The 24718-nt window shown below is 38.9% G+C and overlaps 2 protein-coding genes across 4 annotated transcripts; one reads left to right on the forward strand and one right to left on the reverse strand.

Moving 5' to 3' along the window:
- The first annotated feature begins 586 nt into the window (after positions 1 to 586).
- On the forward strand, positions 587 to 5055 carry LOC134314906 (complex I intermediate-associated protein 30, mitochondrial-like). 2 transcript variants are annotated; one of them, XM_062995717.1, is made up of 5 exons: positions 587 to 669; positions 2164 to 2720; positions 2815 to 3000; positions 3912 to 3986; positions 4816 to 5055. In XM_062995717.1, exons 2-5 carry the CDS (start codon positions 2208 to 2210, stop codon positions 4954 to 4956), a joined length of 915 nt encoding a protein of 304 aa, XP_062851787.1. In that variant the 5' UTR covers positions 587 to 669; positions 2164 to 2207; the 3' UTR covers positions 4957 to 5055. The 2 variants fall into 2 exon arrangements, with proteins under 2 accessions (XP_062851787.1, XP_062851788.1); XM_062995718.1 differs by lacking the exon at positions 587 to 669 and adding an exon at positions 1215 to 1330.
- Positions 5056 to 5111: 56 nt separating this feature from the next.
- nusap1 (nucleolar and spindle associated protein 1) lies at positions 5112 to 24523 on the reverse strand. Of its 2 annotated transcripts, none has more exons than XM_062995715.1 (12): positions 24449 to 24523; positions 18593 to 18649; positions 8517 to 8693; positions 8126 to 8306; positions 7775 to 7858; positions 7511 to 7623; positions 7388 to 7435; positions 6978 to 7126; positions 6733 to 6878; positions 6255 to 6365; positions 5497 to 5602; positions 5112 to 5331 (listed from the first exon to the last, which is right to left on the reverse strand). In XM_062995715.1, exons 1-12 carry the CDS (start codon positions 24521 to 24523, stop codon positions 5244 to 5246), a joined length of 1335 nt encoding a protein of 444 aa, XP_062851785.1. In that variant the 3' UTR covers positions 5112 to 5243. The 2 variants fall into 2 exon arrangements, with proteins under 2 accessions (XP_062851785.1, XP_062851786.1); XM_062995716.1 differs by lacking the exon at positions 5112 to 5331 and adding an exon at positions 6122 to 6167 and having other exon boundaries at positions 5513 to 5602.
- Between the last annotated feature and the right edge of the window lie 195 nt (positions 24524 to 24718).

The raw sequence follows: 24718 nt of genomic DNA on the forward strand, positions 1-24718 counted from the left end.
CAACTGTAGTTCATCATAATTTCTAACAAGCAATTCATATGCCATGCTATTTTCTGTTAAATTACAATGTAGAACTTTTGACACCAACAAGTTAGTCATCTGTGTGCTAAAAAAAGAACATTGGCTAAAATAATTAAAAATGACTTGTGTTTCCTGCCTTTCACCCAATGAATCAGACCCACAAAGACAATGACCAGGATAAAGCAGTGGTAAAACAGACAATACATTTATTGAATGACTATTATTATTAGTCTTTCGACAACTGGGTGGCCTCACAGCAAGAAGGTCCTGGGTTCGATCCCCAGGTGGAGCGGTCTGGGTCCTTTCTGTGTGGAGTTTGCATGTTCTCCCCGTGTCTGTGTGGGTTTCCTCCGTTAGCTCCGGTTTCCTCCCACAGTCCAAAGACATGCAAGTGAGGTGAATTGGATATACCAAATTGTCCATGACTGTACTTGACGTTAAACCTGTCAACTGATGAATCTTGTGTAACGAGTAACTACCGTTTTTATCATGAATGTAACCAAAGCGTTAAAATTCTAATAAATAAATAAATAAACTTACGGCAGTTTCATTTTTTCCCAACTAGGAACGTTCTGCTGCATAACTTGTTTCCGTTGGCAGCGTTTAGGTGTCGTACTGCGTTTGCATCTTAGGGACGATGAATGTCAGGTAGCTATCAAATAAACAATATTTAGACATTTTTATAATGTGTTATCAATGCGCACGATGCCGTTTTGATAATTGTTTTATATCAAATTAGCGTATTACACATAGATAATTTTCGTTGTATTCTTGTTTTAAGTGTAAAAACCACAGTGTGTGACATTTGTATTTTAAGGTAAAGTCACGGTATTCCGTACAACCACACACTAAACGTTATTACAACATTGATGTAAAGAACACAAGACTAAAAGTCTTATTTTCCTGCAGAGGGTATTAATTGCAACTCAAGCTCTGAATTTATTTTTAAAAATGTTATTTATTTTTTACATTTACACGGTAACATGGAACATATTGCAATATCAAGTCTTGGTTTGTTTGTTTATCAGGATTTTAACATCATGTTTTACACTCATGACAGAAACGATAGTAATTCATTACACAAGATTAATCAGTTCACAAGTTCAATGTCAAACACAGTCATGGACAATTTAGTATCTCCAATCTATCTCTTTGGACAGTGGGAGGAAACCCACACAGACACGGGGAGAACATGCAAACTCCACACAGAAAGGACCCTGACCGCCCCACCTGGGGATCGAATCCAGGACCTGCTTGCTGTGAGATGACAGTGCTACCCACTTAGCCACCGTGCCGCCCTCAAGTCTTGGTAACAAAACACAAACAAACCTGATGTCGAACTAATGGATTACATCTATATTTATATTTAAATTTTCAGCATTTAGCAGACGCTTTTATCCAAAGTGACTTACAGTACTGTGACAGTATACAGTCTGAGCAATTGAGGGTTAAGGGCCTTGCACAAGGGCCCAACAGTGGCAACCAGGCAGTGGTGGGGTTTGAACCGGCAACCTTCAGATTACTAGTGTAGTACCTTAACCGGTAGGCTACACTGCCCCTATCTATATCCATCAATGTATACTTATTTCCTTTTAGCATAAGGTGACAATTTTGGGTTTCCTTTCTGACTGAGTTTTCAAAGAGACCATGTGCTTTCTTATTACAGTATAAGTTGTGAAGTTAAACTAGCTGTAATTCTATGGGCACAGAGAGGTACTAGACTAGCTGTTGTCAGTCATAATCATTAACAAACAAATTACATAGAACTGTTGAAAGCTTTTGGATCCAAAAATTTTTTTAATTGAGTGGCTCTTCCAGGTAGAGAGGTTCGGGTTCTTTCTGTGTGGAGTTTGCATGTTCCTCCCATGCCTGTGTGGGTTTCCTCCGGGTGCTCCGGTTTCCTCCCACAGACATGCAAGTGAGGTAAATTGGAGATACGATATTGTCCATGACTGTGTTTGAGCTTAAAGACTTGAACTGATGAATCTGTAACGAGTACCTACCTGTCCTGTCATGAATGTAACCGAAGTGCGTAAAACATGACGTTAAAATCCTAATAAATTAATTATTCATTGGTTCAATAAATGCCACAATTACAGCATATTTACTCTTTAATCTAATTATGTTTTGCTCTCTTTCCAGAAATGAAATGAAAACATAAAAAGTACCAAACAACATTAGAAACTATGGCGACTTCACGAACGATGCTGAAATCCTCACAAGTAGGATACAGCATGCTTAAAAAACGGCTCTTACAACCTGGCATCACTCTGCCAATGGTTCTGAGCAGCAGGGGCATTGCTGAGAGAGACTATCGCAGACCAGGCCAGGCTCCAGATACACGATGGCCCTGGCAGAAGATCACCTTTGACTTCTCAAAGGGTGTAGAAGGAGTAAAGAAGCATTTTGGACTTCTAAAAACTGAGTTTGCGGAGAGATGGACGGGGCCTGAGGGTCGACCGTTGGAAGAGCACATGCTGGAGCAAACGCGGGTTTTGTGGGAGTTTCGGGGACCCGAGTCTCTTAATCAGTGGGTGGTTTCCTCAGACCGGGAGATCGGAGGCCTAAGTGGGGCGTATCTGAAGCTGGGGAGAAACAGCAACACGTGTATGATGTACGGTACCCTGTGTTCAGTCCCACCGAGGGATGGAGAGACTCGGTACAGCGGGTACTGCACGCTGCGCTCCAAACAGCCTCTGGTTAGTGGGTATAAGACCAGAAATGTTTTGACTTAATGTAAAGCATTGCAGATAAAAATGGACATGGTTTGTAATATTGAGTTTGTGTTGTCAGGCTTCATTCGAAAGGAAGAAGCACTACGATTGGTCGAGCTTTAACTCGTTGTATTTGCGTATCCGTGGAGATGGCAGGCCTTGGATGGTGAACATCTCAGCAGAAACTTACTTTTCGCACCAGAGAGACGACATGTACAGCTACTTTTTATACACACGAGGTGGTCCATACTGGCAGGATGTCAAGGTAAAATGTTCAGTCTTACCAATTTCATGACATAATTACTGTGTTGCTTGAAAATACAATGGTAATCGTAGGCATGTATACAGTATCACTCTGCAGTAATGGCATACTTCAATTCAATCTTAACTAAGTATGTATAAGTATGCTTAAGATTTAGGGGACAGTTGTTTCTTATTTGTTAGGACTGTGGGTTCGGTTTCCGAGCAAGAGACTCAACTGCTACAAGTTTGTCATATCATGACTGCCCCATGTTCTGACCCCAGCGTCCAATAAGATGGGCTGTTTCTTGTGACAGACTTTGCAGCTTTAAATCAGATGTCCAATATCCTGTCCCAAGTGCACATTACAATAGATTTGTATTGTAATTTACAGTAGCCCACTACAGATCAGATCCAGGGTTTGAATCACCAGCAGGCTTTTGCATACAGACATGATTGATGTTTGGGGGAGGCGGTGTATGGCTGAGGTCCCATAATAGACTGGCATCCTATCTGGGATGTGTTAGTTGCACCCGGTGATCCAAAGGAAAACTGAACCCATCGGGACCCTGACCAGGATAAGAAAATAGTAAAACATCAAAATGAAATAAAAATGTATAGGTGCGTCACAATACTGAATTAAAGAGACACTCTGATTATTCACTTTAGCAAACAGTCAGTATATACAGTAGTAGTGCTGTTGGTCCATACTGACAGAACCAGCACCAACATAAGGTGTTAAATGTTATCCCCTTTTTTAAAAGATCGCAAACCAAAAGGATTTTGAGACGCCTTTTAATGTTTAAATGGCAAAAATAATCTAAATAATAAGATTTAAATGTTTTAAATATGTTGTATTTTGCTCAAAGTTGTTCATCATGTGACTTCTATTTATTTACTGGTTTCTTTATAATGCTGTTTATTTTTCTCTTGCAGATTCCATTTTCAAAATTTTTCCTGTCAAGTCGGGGAAGAGTTCAAGATGATCAGCACCCCCTCTGGCTGGACAAGGTCTGATATTACAGATTTTAAAAAAGAGAGTTCAAAGAAAAATGCAGATCCTAAGGCTTAGTATCTTTACTTTGATACCTAGGTGCTTGGGTGATGCAGCAGTAAAGTATGCTGGCATGCTACTGCTGACATCTAGGGTTTGAATTCCAGATGTGATAATAATTAAATAATGAGGGTTGTATTAGGAAGTGCATCTAATGTAAAAAATAAAATAAAAAAAAAGCTGTACCAAATCAGGTCTGCGAACCAGAAGTTCATATGCTCATGATCTTAAATTTTACCAAAAATAGGCTGCTGATTTACTTCATTTATGGACAACTGAGAACAGTCGGTTCATTTGGCATATGACTTATTAAAAAAAAAAAATTATAATATTAAATAAATAACCTCAGTAAAACATTAACTTAGCATTCATATTGTATTTTTGGTATTTCTGTTAGCAACAAGCTAAATGTTGTTAAGCTTCTCATGACCCAGTGTGTACATGTAAATGTAGGAAAGTCTGGAACTATAACAGCAATTTTATTTCTACCTTGATAAAGAAACACAAGATGTTTCATCATGTTTTGCTGTTTTTAATATTAGGGAACACTGTGTAGTATCAAAATAACAGACCAAGTAGGTCATAGTGTCTGCACATTTCAGACTGATGAGTTACCCATGTTGTAGTTAGTGCTAAGACAATGATTTTTGCTAGGCGGTTCAGTTGTCTAGCTTCACTCATAAAAGATTTCTGTGTTTTTGGGCGGGGGAATGGCATTTTTAAAGCTTTGAATTTCCTTTTAAAAAAAAAAAAGCACAATATGACCCTCTGTGTTCTGATTTCCAGGTGAACACCATCGGCTTCACATTGGGAGATAAAGCAGACGGACCGTTCCAGTTGGAGATTGATTTTATTGCTTTGTGTAGCGATCAAGCTCACACAGAAGAATTTGCTTATGAACTGTACAAAAGAAACCCAGAGGTGTAATGGTGACCTGTTACGGACTGAAAATGGCATCATAAACACAAGAACACAGATGTACAAAAACACTTTTGTTTAATAGCAAATAAATGCAACTTCATCGTTCTTACCCCCTGAACAACATTTTCATACAGACTGATGTATTTACAAAATAATGGTTAAAAAAAAAAAAAAGTTTTTTTAAACAGGGCCAAAAAAAAAAAAAAAAAAAAAGCAGTAATAACACAGACAGCAGACAAACAAAATAAAATGTGCAAGAAGCTACAGTCATTAAAATACAAAAAAAGAGTTAATCAAGCAATGACCAGTCCACGTCTGGCACCAAGCATCTGCTCTTTCTTTTGTTTTCTTCCCTCTGTGTGCTTGACACGCCGCCCCTCTCTTTAAAAAGGAAAATAATTTTAACATGCAGTGTAATGTCCCAGTATTTACATTTACCAGGAATACCAAACCTACAGTGAAGTTGGTGTTTTTCAAATGCTCAAATACTCCCAAGATAATGTACAGTATTTAGTTTAGGACATAACAGCATCATCAGTGTCTCACCTTGTCTGCACTTGGTGCTGTTTATAGTTATTCTGATGAGATGGAACCATTTGCGTTTTCTCGGGTGCTGCATTTTCCTGCGTTGCTCCAAAAGGCTTCAGCTTACCTAGTGAATTAAGCAGTGAAGTAAAATAAGATCAGCTATAGCTTCAACATTAGTTGGATGATTACATCTGGGTGCCACTAAATGTCACTGTTTAATAGTGATATAAAAAGCAGGTCCATTCAGAACACTGCTATTCTAAACGTTTATGTCCGTTATAGATAACCTTTGTGGATGTGATTTGGGTAAACTTAAAAGGATATCGGGACAGAAAGCTTTTTTGGACAAAGATAAGCAGCAAGGTGGAAGAAAGAGCCACTGGACAAATAGCTAAAGATTGCTAACAATAACACAAAGTTAAATCCTGCTTCTAGCAATATGGTTATATCTAATATCTCAAATAAAAGTCATTTGGGTAGCACAAAGGTCTATTATGCTGGCCCACTACTGCTCAGATCTGGGTTTGAATACTAGTGGTGCTGTTGGCTGGCCAGGAGTCTACACAGACATGATTGGCTATGTCTGAGGTTGGGGAGGTGATTGAAGCCATGTGATGGATTAATGCCATGTTCAGTGTATTACTTCCTTGTGTCCAGCATTTCCTAGTGGAACCAGGCCCGCTGTGACCCTGACCAGGATAAAGCAGTTGAAAATGAAAAGAAAAAATAATACACCTAAATAACAGCTTCAGAAAATAGATTTGATTCTTACTTACCCTTATGTGGTTTGTAAGTGAGTGGATGAGAGAGACTCGCCCTCAAATCAAACATTTTCTTCTTGTTGGTCCCTGGGGTATCAGAACCACTAAAGATGAATGGATTGATTCCTGTAGGTGATGTGCACAAACAAAAAGCACATATTGTTTAAACTTATACAAATGCATTTTAGGAGTTAGTTAGGCTACAGCATTAGACTGACAAACTGACAAAGCTACCAAAAAAAGAAGTCATATTCTAAATAAAAAAGGCACAGTCCACACTGCTTAAAAATGCATTGAAAAGCTTCTGCCAATAAACTGATATATTTTTTAAAAATAATCAATGAATACAACCAACAATAAAGCACGTTATTGGCATGTTAAGAAAAAAATGCTCTTGTGGGCTTAAGTTTTGGAGTCCACCATTAGTGATGACAAATTCCTACCCAAATGCACATTCAAAATCCAAATGAAAGCTATTAAAAACATAATGTACCTGTACCAGGCGTTTTGTTAACGGGGTTGGTGCGCACATCACTTTTTCTGCCCGAAGTGGGAGTGAGAGGAAGCGCAGCGGACATCCGAGCTGGAGTCTTCAACAGAGAACGTTTGTGCTCGTTATCCTGAGTCCCCTGCGAAAACCTAAAAGAATCATCACACACATGAGCTCATTATTCACACCAATATTACCACAAAAACACTGTGGTGCCAAGACCAGAGGATCCTGTCCTGCTGTAGTACCTGACGTTGACTTTGTTGGTTGAGAGGATAGTAGGCTTGAAGGGTGCGGACTTCAGTGCAGACTTGCTGGCAGGGGTGACTCTGCATTTGTCTGGTTTTCTCTCCGACACTCCTGGACTGAAGAGTGCTGGACGCTTGGCTGACGGCTTCTGCCAACACACAGAGTAGGTCAATGATACTTAATCCAAGAGGAGGGGTAATAGTATTGTATGTGTATGGCATGGTGTTTGGGTATCAATGTCCATATTTATATCAGATGTTTTATAATTATGTGGAGAAGTAAAGTCAAGAACTTACTTTAATGGTCTTGCATGTGGTGTTGAGGTCTAGGCATATATCTAAGACAAGTTTTTGGGTTTTTTTCCAAATTGACCTGCTTTAAAAATAGTCTGTATAAAGAATGTACTTACAGCTTGGGTCTTGGTCTCGGCCGGCTTTGATGGGTTTTCAGTCTGAGCCTGAAATGAGAGACAGAGTGAGTACCAGCTGTTTGATGAACCTGTAAGATCAACGATCTAGTTATTAGCATGTACCTTAAGTTCTTTAACAGAGTTCCTGAGCACTTCCATCTGCTTGTTTTTTCTCTGCACGTAGGAATCAATGGACTCCATCTTGTTAAAATGTGCCTCATGAAGCTTCTTAAAATCTAGAGAAGGTGGTAAAAAAACTATATTAAAAACATTCAACACCTGGAACATCTGCCTGTCATAAAGAAGTATACAAGCAGAGCATAAATGACCACTGGGTCACAGAAACCAAACATAATTATGTTAAACAGGTGTAAATAAAGTACTTACTTGGAGTTGTGGGTCTCAGTGCTGCTTTCTTCTTCATCAGACCTTCATGACGTGGGATCTTACCAACACTCTTCTTAGCGGAATCTGTACAAATATATATGCATTGTCCATTGTCAAATCATCATACTGTAATATTGTTAATGAATTTATTAATTATAATTTTAACGACTAGTTTTACACCATTTGGTTACATTCATGACCGGACAGGTAATTACTGGTTACACAGACATTGATTCATGGACTGAAGGGACTGAAGCTGCTGAGCATTTCTATGCGTGCTCCCTTCAAAAGTGTAACATCTGAGCCCTGTGTTCCATATGTGCACTGGGGGTCTCTCAATCAACTACCCACCTTTGTTTCTTTTTTCTGTGACCGCTTCTTTAGTAGCTGATCCTTGTTTAATCTCTGCCTGGTTCTGTTTAGGCTTCTCAGGTGGAGCTGAAGTCTCTGTATCCTTGGTCAAGGACACTTTCCTTCTCTTCGAGCTCCTCCTGCCTTCTTCACCTTCCACGTCATCTGACTTGCCATCATCCTGAAAACCAACATTTACGATTACACAGTACTTAGATAGATACTTTATTGATCCTTTTGCAGGAAATTTCTTTGTTACAACAGCTCACATCAGACAAACAACTTGTTACATATATACAACATTCTCTGACAAGGTATAAAGAACTAGCTTCCAAAAAAATACTCAGGGTATTCAAATAAAAACAGAGCAGTTTTTTTCTGTCAGACTCACCTGTACTGCACTCTCCTGCAGTTTGGGATCAAGATCTGAGGCTTTATCTTCAGATAGCTTCCTCTTGCCGTTTTTGTTTTTTCCACGCCGCATGGTCACCAGTGCATTGCTTGGTAGTGTGGGCTGGGCTGGCGCTTCCTCAGGGCATTGAGCATCATCTGAGGTGACATTGTTTCCCTAAGAATGTGGTACAGCTTAGTAACTGTTTGTTGTTGCAGCATTATTATTGCAAATTACTAATGGTAAAGGAAAAAAGAGGTAATGTTTGTGCTCCAGGGCTACAGCATCAGTGATGGCATAGTTACCTTGAAAAAGTAATCTGATTACTGATTACTCCTTTAAAAAGTAACTTAGTTACTTTATGGATTACTTGATTTTAAAAGTAACTAAGTTAGATTACAAGTTACTTTATTAGTTATATAATGCGGAATATTTCAAAGATATTCCTTTGCAATACTTTATCATTTGGCTGCCAACTTGTGTGTACTGATGAGACTCAATTGAATCCCAGAACATGCTAGTGTGAATGCATGGAAAACAAATTTTGCGTGCAGAAATGCTTCCGCAAAAGAATTGCCGGTGTTACGGAGAATTCAGTTCCCCCTGTTTCCCCTTTAACGCGCATGTGCAAAAATCATGACGTTTTTTTCAGTCGCTTCGTTGAGCGTCGGTTTATTTGGAATATGTGTTTATAGCGGTATGTTCTTTTCACATTTCATGTTGTATGTTAGGTAGTTTGTGATTAAATACATACTTTAAAGTATTGAATGAACTACTGTCAGAGGTTTTATTGCTCCACCGCAAGTCAGAGGTTTTCACACTGCTGTCTTCAGCCTTGCTGTCAATCAACTATAATGAACGTGTCAGATTTTTTTGTAAATAAATCCTAATACAGGACATGCTCTTATTCACACACTAGTCTGTTTATTCTCGTTTTGTCGCACAAGATAAAGTTTTGGTGCAGATACAAATAAACTATATGGTACAGGACAATAAGTAGTCTGTTATTATTTAAGGTTACTCATCTCAGCTGCACTACCATTTACTTTCAAGAATAGTTTCATTCATGGTGATCTCTCGTTCATTTAAACTTCACAAACTGCATCCATGTGATTTAAAAATTAACAAACAGTATGTAGAACAAGTTTAACCTATAGATCAGTCCATTACACTAACAACACAGGGGGGAACACATTTACCTGGAGACCTGGAAAAAATGGTTCCCCACATGTATATTACTGTGTGTGTAATTATAAAACACTACAGTGATGCTGGTGATGTATTTAACTGTTGTTATTATGTAGAACAAGTTTAACCTATAGATCAGTCCATTATACTAACAACACAGGGGGGAACAGATTTACCTGGAGACCTGGGGAATATGGTTCCCCACATGTATATCACTGTGTGTGTAATTATCAAACACTACAGTGATGCTGGTGATGTATTTAACTGTTGTCATTATGTAGAACATGTTTAACCTGTAGATCAGTCCATTACACTAAAACACAGGGGGGGAACACATTTACCTGGAGACCTGGGGAATATGGTTCCCCACATGTATATCACAGTGTGTGTATTTATAAAACACTACAGTGATGCTGGTGATGTATTTAACTGTTGTCATTATGTAGAACAAGTTTAACCTATAGATCAGTCCATTATACTAACAACACAGGGGGGGACACATTTACCTGGAGTCTTGGGGAATATGGTTCCCCACATGTATATTACTGTGTGATGATTCTTTTTTTTTTTTTTTAATGCAAACTACAGGCACACACACATTTTAAAAACTGTATTAGAAATTAGTGTTAAACTAAATTATGCATATATTACAATTATGCAAATATATAATAAAGAAATCCACCTCAATGCAAATTAAAACTTAAATACATATTTATAGCTTAATAAAAATATATATTTTTTAAAACGAAATAAAATAAAATCTGGGATGTGCCCTGGGATTGACTAGCATCACATCCATAGTGCACTCCTGCCATACGTCCAGTTTCCCCAGGAACAGTTCTGGATCCTCCACGGCCATGACCAGGATAAAGCAGTTACTAAACAGAAATGAATGATTAATTTACTATCTACTTTTTAAATAAACTAAAAGAGCAACATAAAATAAAATACAGCAACAAGCAAACTTTTTAGAAATAACGTCCCAGTTAACCTTGGTCTAATCTTCAGTACATACAATACACTTTCTCTACTGGTGGGTTGCCAACACATGACTGGGGGTACCAAAGAAATAAAAATAATGCCTTAATTTTATTGGCTTTTTCATTGCACCATGCTATTATATATGTCCTTGACTTTCCCTCTGGGATTAATAAAGTGATCTATCTATTATAGCTACACTTGTAATTGAGAAGTCTAATGTAACCATAAAACTATTGTGTGACTTTTTATTGATCAATTGAAGGACTGTATGATCATTGAGATTGGCTGTGATGGATGTGACAGATGGTACCACCAGTCATGTGTTGGCAACCCACCAGTAGAGAAAGTGTATTGTATGTACAGTGTATCACAAAAGTGAGTACACCCCTCACATTTCTGCAGATATTTAAGTATATCTTTTCATGGGACAACACTGACAAAATGACACTTTGACACAATGAAAAGTAGTCTGTGTGCAGCTTATATAACAGTGTCAATTTATTCTTCCCTCAAAATAACTCAATATACAGCCATTAATGTCTAAACCACCGGCAACAAAAGTGAGTACACCCCTAAGAGACTAAACCCCTAAATGTCCAAATTGAGCACTGCTTGTCATTTTCCCTCCAAAATGTCATGTGACTCGTTAGTGTTACTAGGTCTCAGGTGTGCATGGGGAGCAGGTGTGTTCAATTTAGTAGTACAGCTCTCACACTCTCTCATACTGGTCACTGAAAGTTCCAACATGGCACCTCATGGCAAAGAACTCTCTGAGGATCTTAAAAGACGAATTGTTGCGCTACATGAAGATGGCCAAGGCTACAAGAAGATTGCCAACACCCTGAAACTGAGCTGCAGCACAGTGGCCAAGATCATCCAGCATTTTAAAAGAGCAGGGTCCACTCAGAACAGACCTCGCGTTGGTTGTCCAAAGAAGCTGAGTGCACGTGCTCAGCGTCACATCCAACTGCTGTCTTTGAAAGATAGGCGCAGGAGTGCTGTCAGCATTGCTGCAGAGATTGAAAAGGTGGGGGGTCAGCCTGTCAGTGCTCAGACCATACGCCGCACACTACATCAAATTGGTCTGCATGGCTGTCACCCCAGAAGAAAGCCTCTTCTGAGGTCTCTACACAAGAAAGCCCGCAAACAGTTTGCTGAAGACATGTCAACAAAGGACATGGATTACTGGAACCATGTCCTATGGTCTGATGAGACCAAGATTAATTTGTTTGGTTCAGATGGTCTCAAGCATGTGTGGTGGCAATCAGGTGAGGAGTACAAAGATAAGTGTGTCATGCCTACAGTCAAGCATGGTGGTGGGAATGCCATGGTCTGGGGCTGCATGAGTGCAGCAGGTGTTGGGGAGTTACATTTCATTGAGGGACACATGAACTCCAATATGTACTGTGAAATACTGAAGCAGAGCATGATCCCCTCCCTCCGGAAACTGGGTCGCAGGGCAGTGTTCCAGCATGATAATGACCCCAAACGCACCTCTAAGACGACCACTGCTTTATTGAAGAGGCTGAGGGTAAAGGTGATAGACTGGCCAAGCATGTCTCCAGACCTAAACCCAATATAACATCTTTGGGGCATCCTCAAGCGGAAGGTGGAGGAGCGCAAAGTCTCGAATATCCGCCAGCTCCGTGATGTCGTCATGAAGGAGTGGAAAAGCATTCCAGTGGCAACCTGTGAAGCTCTGGTAAACTCCATGCCCAGGAGAGTTAAGGCAGTTCTGGGAAATAATGGTGGCCACACAAAATATTGACACTTCAGGAACTTTCACTAAGGGGTGTACTCACTTTTGTTGCCGGTGGTTTAGACATTAATGGCTGTATATTGAGTTATTTTGAGGGAAGAATAAATTGACACTGTTATATAAGCTGCACACAGACTACTTTTCATTGTGTCAAAGTGTCATTTTGTCAGTGTTGTCCCATGAAAAGATATACTTAAATATCTGCAGAAATGTGAGGGGTGTACTCACTTTTGTGATACACTGTACTGAAGATTAGACCAAGGTTAACTGGGGCAATATTTCTAAAAAGTTTGCTTGTTGCTGTATTTTATTTTATGTTGCTCTTTTAGTTTATTTAAAAAGTAGATAGTAAATTAATCATTCATTTCTGTTTAGTAACTGCTTTATCCTGGTCATGGCCGTGGAGGATCCAGAACTGTTCCTGGGGAAACTGGACGTACGGCAGGAGTGCACTATGGATGTGATGCTAGTCAATCCCAGGGCACATCCCAGATTTTATTTTATTTCGTTTTAAAAAATATATTTTTTTATTAAGCTATAAATATGTATTTAAGTTTTAATTTGCATTGAGGTGGATTTCTTTATTATATATTTGCATAATTGTAATATATGCATAATTTAGTTTAACACTAATTTCTAATACAGTTTTTAAAATGTGTGTGTGCCTGTAGTTTGCATAAAAAAAAAAAAAAAAGAATCATCACACAGTAATATACATGTGGGGAACCATATTCCCCAAGACTCCAGGTAAATGTGTCCCCCCCTGTGTTGTTAGTATAATGGACTGATCTATAGGTTAAACTTGTTCTACATAATGACAACAGTTAAATACATCACCAGCATCACTGTAGTGTTTTATAAATACACACACAGTAATATACATGTGGGGAACCATATTCCCCAAGACTCCAGGTAAATCTGTTCCCCCCTGTGTTTTAGTGTAATGGACTGATCTACAGGTTAAACTTGTTCTACATAATAACAACACGTAAATACATCACCAGCATCACTGTAGTGTTTTATAAATACACACACTGTGATATACATGTGGGGAACCATATTCCCCAGGTCTCCAGGTAAATGTGTTCCCCCCCTGTGTTTTAGTGTAATGGACTGATCTATAGGTTAAACATGTTCTACATAATGACAACAGTTAAATACATCACCAGCATCACTGTAGTGTTTGATAATTACACACACAGTGATATACATGTGGGGAACCATATTCCCCAGGTCTCCAGGTAAATCTGTTCCCCCCTGTGTTGTTAGTATAATGGACTGATCTATAGGTTAAACTTGTTCTACATAATAACAACAGTTAAATACATCACCAGCATCACTGTAGTGTTTTATAATTACACACACAGTAATATACATGTGGGGAACCATTTTTTCCAGGTCTCCAGGTAAATGTGTTCCCCCCTGTGTTGTTAGTGTAATGGACTGATCTATAGGTTAAACTTGTTCTACATACTGTTTGTTAATTTTTAAATCACATGGATGCAGTTTGTGAAGTTTAAATGAACGAGAGATCACCATGAATGAAACTATTCTTGAAAGTAAATGGTAGTGCAGCTGAGATGAGTAACCTTAAATAATAACAGACTACTTATTGTCCTGTACCATATAGTTTATTTGTATCTGCACCAAAACTTTATCTTGTGCGACAAAACGAGAATAAACAGACTAGTGTGTGAATAAGAGCATGTCCTGTATTAGGATTTATTTACAAAAAAATCTGACACGTTCATTATAGTTGATTGACAGCAAGGCTGAAGACAGCAGTGTGAAAACCTCTGACTTGCGGTGGAGCAATAAAACCTCTGACAGTAGTTCATTCAATACTTTAAAGTATGTATTTAATCACAAACTACCTAACATACAACATGAAATGTGAAAAGAACATACCGCTATAAACACATATTCCAAATAAACCGACGCTCAACGAAGCGACTGAAAAAAACGTCATGATTTTTGCACATGCGCGTTAAAGGGGAAACAGGGGGCACTGAATTCTCCGTAACACCGGCAAAGCGGTGGTGCCCCCCACCACCGCTTTGCCGGTGTTCTGTCGATTTATCCTACCCATCGATTTGTCCTACTGAGCATGCGCACATCGGTTTTGACTCGTTGCGGGGAACGCCTATAATTCTGTGCTACCTTTGCCTAATTTATTTGTTCTAGCGGTTAGTAACGTATGGTTTCGTTTTAATTCTTTAAAAAGTTTAAAGTTTAAGTGTATGTAATGATGTTATTATGTGACTTTAAAAAAAAAAGCTATATAAAAATATTCAAAGTGCTTAAATGAGCTGTACTTGATTGATTACAGTTAAATAACTGTGTATCTTAATAATGCTGTGTTAACGTTGTATTTAACCACGTTTATACATGCCTTTGGTAATTTTAGATGCGTTTTTCATACATCTAGAAAAGCCAATCATTTTTAAATAACCATCTGCGACCTTAACATTATGACAACACAAAATGTATTAGGTTATTTTTCAGTTTTGTGCTTTATTAGCAGTTCAATATGTACAGTAACGGTTGTTTGAAGTTAAAGTTGAGTTTAAAGTGAATTACTGAATGAATATGTTGAGCATTTATTACGTTTTTTATGTACTCAGTTATTTGTATATGTACAACTATTTTTTGCTGCTCCCCTGTCAGTTTAGTTCTAATTATTTGAGATTAAGATGTTCTTCGGGTTAGAATATTATTTACTACAAAATCAAAATGTACATACATCATACACACATACACATATATATATATATATATATATATATATACATACTGTATATACATACATATACTGTATATACATATAATACTCACTACATAGCCAACACTACATATACACACTACATAGCCAAAAGAACTCGCTTGTAGTTCTACAATTACTGACTGTAGTCCATCTGTTTCTCTGCATGCTTTGTTAGCTCCCTTCATGCTGTTCGTCAATGGTCAGAACCCCCACAGAGCAGGTATTATTTAGGTGGTGGATCATTCTCAGCACTGCAGTGACACTGCCATGGTGGTGGTGTGTTATTGTGTGTTGTGATGGTATGAGTGGATCAGAAACAGCAGTGCTGCTGGAGTTTTAAAATACAGTGTCCACTCACTGTCCACTCTATTAGACACTCCTACCTAGTTGGTCCACCTTGTAGATGTAAAGTCAGAGACGATCGCTCATCTATTGCTGCTGTTTGAGTCGGTCATCTTCTAGACCTTCATCAGTGGTCACAGGACACTGCCCACAGGGTGCTGTAGGCTGGATATTTTTGGTTGGTGGACCAATCTCAGTCCAGCAGTGAGGTGTTTAAAAACTCAGCACTGCTGTGTCTGATCCATTCATACCAGCACAACACACACTAACACCATGTCAGTGTCACTGCAGTGCTGAGAATGATCCACCACCCAAATAATACCTGCTCTGTAGTGGTCCTGTGGGGGGTCTGACCACTGAAGAACAGGGTGAAAGCAGGTTAAAAAGTATGTAGAGAAACAGATGAACTACAGTCAGTAATTTTAGAACTACAGAGTGCTTATACATGATAAGTTTTTCAGGATGAACTCAAGTTCATATGCATGTATAAATAGCTGGAGGTAATATTGTTATTGAACATTTTAAACTAGTTAGAATTTTGCTAAACCAGATTTTGCCACTGTCTCCATTAATTAATAGGAATTATAAAGCCAAGTGAACTTCATGACAGCAGGGCTGAGTGGTGATTTAAGACAATGCAGAGGATTACTGCATAAGTTGCTCCATGCTGCAAGACAGAGCTGACAAGAGCATGATTGAAATGATAGATATTTAGAGCAGCTATATTATACAGATATACAGATATATTTTATCTAATTTTACCTTTATTATTAAAAAGTTATTGTGAACATTATTTACTGATTTGTACAGCATTGTTACCTGTTTTACTCAGGTGCAGTGTGACAGTAGATGGGTACATTTTAATGTGCAGAATATAACAAATCACACCCAAAATACATATGTAAAAAATGTAGACACATCCACCAGAGACTCAGGATGTGTTGTTGTTAATAAACTAGTTTAAAAATTACACAATTATTTGAGATGTATGGGCTGTATAGTGGCTCAGTGGGTAGCTTTGTTGATTCACAGCAAGAAGGTCCTGGGCTCCATTTACAGGTGGATTCTTTCTGTGAGGAGTTTGCATGTTCTCCCCATGTGTATGTGGGGGGTTTTTTCCGGGTGCTCTAGTTTTCTCCCACAGTCCAAAGACATGCAAGTGAGGTAAATTGAAGATACAAAACTGTCTCTGACTGTGTTTGATATTAAATGTGTGAACTAATAAATCTTGTGTAATGAGTAACTACCTGCCCTGTCATGAATGTAACCATGATGTTAAAATCCTAATAAATAAATTAAAAATTAAGATAAATGTCTGAGAGACAGGTCAATAAATCAAGTGTGCTACCTATCATTTGTAATAAAATATAAGCCCATCGAGATGTGCTAACACTATTTATAATAAGACATAGATCTATCGAGATGCGCTGTCTATTGTTTATAATAATATACATACCTATCGAGATGTCCTACCTATTGTTTATAATAATATACATACCTATCGAGATGTCCTACCTATTGTTTATAATAAGATACATACCTATCGAGATGTCCTACCTATTGTTTATAATAAGATACATACCTATCGAGATGTGCTACCTATAGTTTATAATAAGATACATACCTATCGAGATGTCCTACCTATAGTTTATAATAAGATACATACCTATCGAGATGTCCTACCTATTGTTTATAATAATATACATACCTATCGAGATGTCCTACCTATTGTTTATAATAATATACATACCTATCGAGATGTGCTACCTATAGTTTATAATAATATACATACCTATCGAGATGTCCTACCTATAGTTTATAATAAGATACATACCTATCGAGATGTCCTACCTATTGTTTATAATAAGATACATACCTATCGAGATGTCCTACCTATTGTTTATAATAATATACATACCTATCGAGATGTCCTACCTATAGTTTATAATAAGATACATACCTATCGAGATGTCCTACCTATTGTTTATAATAAGATATAGAGCTATCGAGATGTCCTACCTATTGTTTATAATAAGATATAGACCTATCGAGATGTCCTACCTATAGTTTATAATAAGATACATACCTATCGAGATGTCCTACCTATTGTTTATAATAAGATATAGAGCTATCGAGATGTCCTACCTATTGTTTATAATAAGATACATACCTATCGAGATGTGCTACCTATAGTTTATAATAAGATACATACCTATCGAGATGTCCTACCTATTGTTTATAATAAGATACATACCTATCGAGATGTCCTACCTATTGTTTATAATAAGATATAGAGCTATCGAGATGTCCTACCTATTGTTTATAATAAGATACATACCTATCGAGATGTGCTACCACTAGTTATAATAAGATACCTATAATTTATAATATGATAGACATAATTTTAATAAGAATAGATCGATAAAACTTAAATATTTACTACAGGAATACATTTCGATAGGGTAGGACAAATCGACAGATAGATCTATAAATCTGCGCTACGGTAGGAAGTTTCGATAGGGTAGGACAAATCGACAGATAGATCTATAAATCTGCGCTACGGTAGGAAGTTTCGATAGGGTAGGACAAATCGACAGAACACCGGCAATTCTTTTGGCCAGTGGTTGCCATGGCCACCATAAAGTAATCTTCGGCCACCCCTCTGGCCCCCCGCCAGAGAGGTGGCCGAAGATTACTTTATGGTGGCCATGGCAACCACTGGCCATCCCCTGGCTCCGCCCCTGCCAAGAAGAAAGCAAAAATATCTTTTCACTAAGGAAAATGACAAAAATAGTAACGCACAGTAACTCGGATATGTAACTTTAATCTGATTACTGGATTGGAAATAGTAACGCATTAGATTACTCGTTACTGAAAAATGTGGTCAGATTTGAGTAACGCGTTACTAAGTAACGCGTTACAGACCATCAGTGTACAGCATGTCCAATTTACAAGGCAAAATCCCTGATCATTGTGCAGAAATATGAAGCAATCCTTCCCACCCTATATAAGAAGCATGTCATGCAGATAAGGGTTACTTACATTCTCAGAGCCTTCCTGTTCAAAATGCTGCTTTAGTGCTCTCAGCAACGTATCAGCCTAAAAATAAATAGAGCAAACACATGTAATTTACATTCTTCATTCAAATCATAAGATTAATCAGTGTTTGTTGCACAGAATAAATATTTATATACAGCTTTATTGTCATTAAAAACCATGTACATGATTAGAACGAAATGCAGTTTTAATAGCTCTTACAAAGCTACACACAGGAAAGTATCATGTGGTACCTTCTATTCTATTTTGTGGAAATCAATGAAACACGTGTTGTGATTAAAGCAAAACAAGTTTCTTGTCCTCTACAGTTAACGGTTCACAAGTAAAAACACGTCAGACTCTCTGGCTAACACAATGGTGAAGTGTTATTGTATAGTGGACAATGGTAGATCAGTTGTTAAGGAAGTGTGGACTCATAATTGATGTATATTTATATATTGTGGCGCCGGCGAGCAGAAAGGATAGCGTCAGGGCTGCGAGTGAGCTGCCTTTGGCAGTTCATTCAGTGGTTTAGGAACAGACACCCATACATACATTCATACAACAGACAAACATATAAGCTACTTACTAGGGCTGGGCGATATATCGATATTTTAAAAATATCGATATATTTTCATACGCGATATAAGATAAGACAATATCGCATATATCGATATAAATGTTGCGTTCCAGTTAGATCCGACAGTTCGTCTTTCTCTTCTCCCAGTTTGTCTCTGCACATGTTCACCTGCCCCGCCCCTCTCCCTCACTGCCCCGCCTCTCTCCCTCACTGCCCCGCCCCTCTCCCTCACCTGCCCCGCCCCTCTCCCTCACCTGCCCCGCCCCTCTCCCTCACTGCCCCGCCCCTCTCCCTCACTGAACACAACTCGCCCCTCCCCACCGCTTCACCAGTAAGTCCTGCAGGCAGCGATAGCATGGAGACGGATAAAGACGTGACAGAAGCTATCGAAGAGGAGCTGTTTACTAAAAAGAAAAATAATGACTAATTTTGTAATTATTTGGAGATGGTTCGAATTCAAAGTGTCAGATGAGCAGCAGAATAATGTATTCTGTAGAAAACGCCGAAAACAAGTCCAGACAAAAGGTTCCACCTTCATTCGTTTTTCACTTCAAATCCCAAAGTTAAAAAACAAGAAAACGAGTCGTTATTCGTTTTAAAAACCAACACAAGGGCATGCACACGCTGACATGCACGTATTTACTTCACATTAAGTGTTGAGTAAGTAATAATAACGTAGCGGTGCGTCTCCTGTTGTTCTGACTCGTGTGTTTGTATATGTGATGTGCAGATATTTGCTCTATCTGTAAAAACAAACATTATGGGGATTTCTGTACTGGATGTTGTACGTGGTTGTGTTAGTTTATACTGGACGATCGCCCGACGTCCGACACGTCATTTATTTATTTATCTTCTATTATAGTATTACTTGTTGTCGGCCAGTAAACAACCAAACATTATTAAATTGCATGAACTAACTCTGCAGTAAACAAGGAGCAAACAGCAATTAAACAGCAAATAAAGCTGTTAAATAATAATAAAGTGCATGAAGAAGAACGCTGATTAAAATGCATTAAATGTTGTAATATTTACACAGTAACATGAACGATTAGTTATACCTGTATTACAGAACTGAGTTCTATACAGTAAAAGAAAATATTAATGTAAATGTTAATGTTGTGGCGACATATACATAAAATAATGTATAAAGTCCAAACATGGGGGGTGGGGGGTTAACGAGGGGTTTACTTTAACGGGGTTTTACTTTTAATGTCACACAAGCTCAGCCGGAAACCGTGTCATTCCAACATCTTCCCTACACACTCGCTCCCTGCGCCCTATAGTACACTTAACATTCTTAAAGGGCCAGACAATATATTTGTAATTCACGTTAGACAACAGGAGATGCCTTAGAAAACAACTTTTTTTTTTCTTAGAATAGCTCTTTTTTTTTTTTAAGCAAAAATAATTCTTGTGTGAAGCTTCCCCAGCATGAATATTAATAAAAGTGCCTGTAAAAAAATTGGAACATGTAGCTTTGTCTCAGAAGTGTCTTTTTGTTATTACCTTATGGAATAAAAAAATATCGAGATATATATCGTATATCGCCATTCAGAAAAAAATATCGAGATATAATTTTTGATCCATATCGCCCAGCCCTACTACTTACCCATCCCTCACCGCAGCCACCCCACTCCCAACAACGGGATACACGGCTACGGTGAGCTTAGACACCACTGCCGCAAGGCTTCCTGGGTAAAGCCTGTGCCGGCCCCCAGTAGCGACGCTACACTATGTATGCGTTTGTATGTATGTATGTATGTATGTATGTATGTGTATATATACAGTGTATCACAAAAGTGAGTACACCCCTCACATTTCTGCAGATATTTAAGTATATCTTTTCATGGGACAACACTGACAAAATGACACTTTGACACAATGAAAAGTAGTCTGTGTGCAGCTTATATAACAGTGTAAATTTATTCTTCCCTCAAAAAAACTCAATATACAGCCATTAATGTCTAAACCACCGGCAACAAAAGTGAGTACACCCCTAAGAGACTACACCCCTAAATGTCCAAATTGAGGACTGCTTGTCATTTTCCCTCCAAAATGTCATGTGATTTGTTAGTGTTACTAGGTCTCAGGTGTGCATAGGGAGCAGGTGTGTTCAATTTAGTAGTACAGCTCTCACACTCTCTCATACTGGTCACTGAAAGTTCCAACATGGCACCTCATGGCAAAGAACTCTCTGAGGATCTTAAAAGACGAATTGTTGCGCTACATGAAGATGGCCAAGGCTACAAGAAGATTGCCAACACCCTGAAACTGAGCTGCAGCACAGTGGCCAAGATCATCCAGCGTTTTAAAAGAGCAGGGTCCACTCAGAACAGACCTCGCGTTGGTTGTCCAAAGAAGCTGAGTGCACGTGCTCAGCGTCACATCCAACTGCTGTCTTTGAAAGATAGGCGCAGGAGTGCCGTCAGCATTGCTGCAGAGATTGAAAAGGTGGGGGGTCAGCCTGTCAGTGCTCAGACCATACGCCACACACTGCATCAAATTGGTCTGCATGGCTGTCACCCCAGAAGGAAGCCTCTTCTGAAGTCTCTACACAAGAAAGCCTGCAAACAGTTTGCTGAAGACATGTCAACAAAGGACATGGATTACTGGAACCATGTCCTATGGTCTGATGAGACCAAGATGAATTTGTTTGGTTCAGATGGTCTCAAGCATGTGTGGCGGCAATCAGGTGAGGAGTACAAAGATAAGTGTGTCATGCCTACAGTCAAGCATGGTGGTGGGAATGCCATGGTCTGGGGCTGCATGAGTGCAGCAGGTGTTGGGGAGTTACATTTCATTGAGGGACACATGAACTCCAATATGTACTGTGAAATACTGAAGCAGAGCATGATCCCCTCCCTCCGGAAACTAGGTCGCAGGGCAGTGTTCCAGCATGATAATGACCCCAAACACACCTCTAAGATGACCACTGCTTTATTGAAGAGGCTGAGGGTAAAGGTGATGGACTGGCCAAGCATGTCTCCAGACCTAAACCCAATAGAACATCTTTGGGGCATCCTCAAGCGGAAGGTGGAGGAGTGCAAAGTCTCGAATATCCGCCAGCTCCGTGATGTCGTCATGGAGGAGTGGAAAAGCATTCCAGTGGCAACCTGTGAAGCTCTGGTAAACTCCATGCCCAGGAGAGTTAAGGCAGTTCTGGGAAATAATGGTGGCCACACAAAATATTGACACTTCAGGAACTTTCACTAAGGGGTGTACTCACTTTTGTTGCCGGTGGTTTAGACATTAATGGCTGTATATTGAGTTATTTTGAGGGGAGAATAAATTTACACTGTTATATAAGCTGCACACAGACTACTTTTCATTGTGTCAAAGTGTCATTTTGTCAGTGTTGTCCCATGAAAAGATATACTTAAATATCTGCAGAAATGTGAGGGGTGTACTCACTTTTGTGATACACTGTATATAATTTAAATATATATGTGTATGTATGTATGTGTATATATATATACACATATATACACACACACACACACACACACACACATATATATATATATACTCCTGATCAAAATCTTAAGACCAGTTAAAAAATTGCAAGAATTTGCATTTTGCACTACTGGATCTTAAGAAGGTTCTAAGTAGAGCTTCACAATGCTAAAAGAAGAAATGGGCGCAAGAGACAAAAACTTTTGAGCAGGCAATTTATTGAAAACAACAATTTAACTGAAATAGGCTGTTCATCAGCTGATCAAAAGTTTAAGACCATAGCTAAAAAAAAAACGAAAACCCCCTCAAAACAGAAATCAAAGTGTCAAAATAAGGACTCAGTAATGAGTAGCTCCACCATTCTTGTTGATCACTTCAAACAATCGTTTAGGCATGCTTGATGCAAGTGTTTTCAGGAGGTTAGTGGGAACGTTGCTCCAAGTGTTGAAGATGGCTTCACAAAGGGCATCCACTGTCTGGAACTGATGTCCATTTTTGTAAACTTCCCTTGCCATCCATCCCCAAATGTTCTCATTCAGATTTAGATCAGGGGAACACGCAGGATGGTCCAAAAGAGTGACGTTATTCTCTTGGAAGAAGTCCTTTGTCAGGCGGGCATTGTGAACTACAGCATTGTCCTGTTGAAAAACCCAGTCATTACCACACAGACGAGGGCCCTCATGAGGGTCATGAGGGATGCCCGCTGCAACATCTCCACAAAGCCAGCTGCTGTTTGATGCCCCTGCACAACCTGAAGCTCCATTGTTCCATTGAAGGAAAAAGCACCCCAAATCATGATGGCGCCCCCCCCACTGTGCCGCGCGTAGAAAACATCTCAGGTGGGATCTCCTTGTCATGCCAGTAACGTTGGAAGCCATCAGGACCGTCAAGGTAAAAATTTTTCTCATCAGAGAATAAAACTTTCTTCCACCTTTCAATGTCCCATGTTTGGTGCTCCCTTGCAAAGTCCAAACGGGCAATTTTGTGGCGTTGAAGAAGACGTGGCCTTTGAAGACGTTTTTTGTTTCTGAAGCCCTTCCCTCGCAGATGCTGTCTGATGGTTATTGAGCTGCAGTCAGCACCAGTAATGGCCTTAATTTGGGTCGAGGATCGTCCCGTGTCTTGACGGACAGCCAATCGGATCCTGCGGCTCAGCGCTGGTGAAATGTTTTTGGGTCTACCACTTGACTTTTTTGTTCCATAACCCTCAGGGTCTTTTAATAAATGCAAAATGACTGTCTTACTGCATCCAATCTCAGCAGCGATGGTACGTTGTGAGAGGCCTTGCTTATGCAGCTCAACAATCCTACCACGTTCAAAGTCAGTGAGCTTTTTTGCTTTTGCCATCAGGAGGTCTTGACAGTGTAAATACTTGACAGAAAATGACATGGAATCCAAATTTCTGCGCACATTATGGCTTTTAAAGGCTGTGGTCTTAAACTTTTGATCAGCTGAAAAAAGCATGTTTGAGTGTAAATGCAGTTTTCAATAAATTGGCTGCTTAAAAGTTTTTGTCTCTTGCACCCATTTCTTCTTTTAGCATTGTGAAGCTCTACTTGGAACCTTCTTAAGATCCAATAGTGCAAAATGCAAATTCTTGCAATTTTTTAACTGGTCTTAAGATTTTGATCAGGAGTGTATATATACAGTATATATGTGTATATATACATACATTCACTACATACAAAAAACTAGTTACTAATTAATAATTATTACAATATGCATATAAAACTACAGTAGACAAAACTACTTAAAAACTAAAAACAGCATTTATTCACACTGTTAGCCGGTTGCTAACAAAAAACCGTTACGCTAATTCACTGACTTACCTTAACGTTGGCTTTCAAACCAACGCTTTTGGCCAGCTGTTGCAAATCTGCATATTTAATCGAGTCTAAATCCATAGTAGCTCAGAATTGCAGAAACAGACTGAGAAAACCTAAATTAAATCGCACCGTTTTGTTTACACAGCCAAAATGAAGCTACAGTAGATGTCCGTCCCTGCCTGTTGGAAATTTCAAAAATCGCGTAGTGTGATTTGATTGGTTGAAAATGATGACGCAGACTGTTGTTATCCAATGAATAGCCATATTGTACCG

This window comes from Trichomycterus rosablanca, chromosome 5, assembly GCF_030014385.1.
Source record: "Trichomycterus rosablanca isolate fTriRos1 chromosome 5, fTriRos1.hap1, whole genome shotgun sequence".
NCBI lineage: Eukaryota > Metazoa > Chordata > Actinopteri > Siluriformes > Trichomycteridae > Trichomycterus > Trichomycterus rosablanca.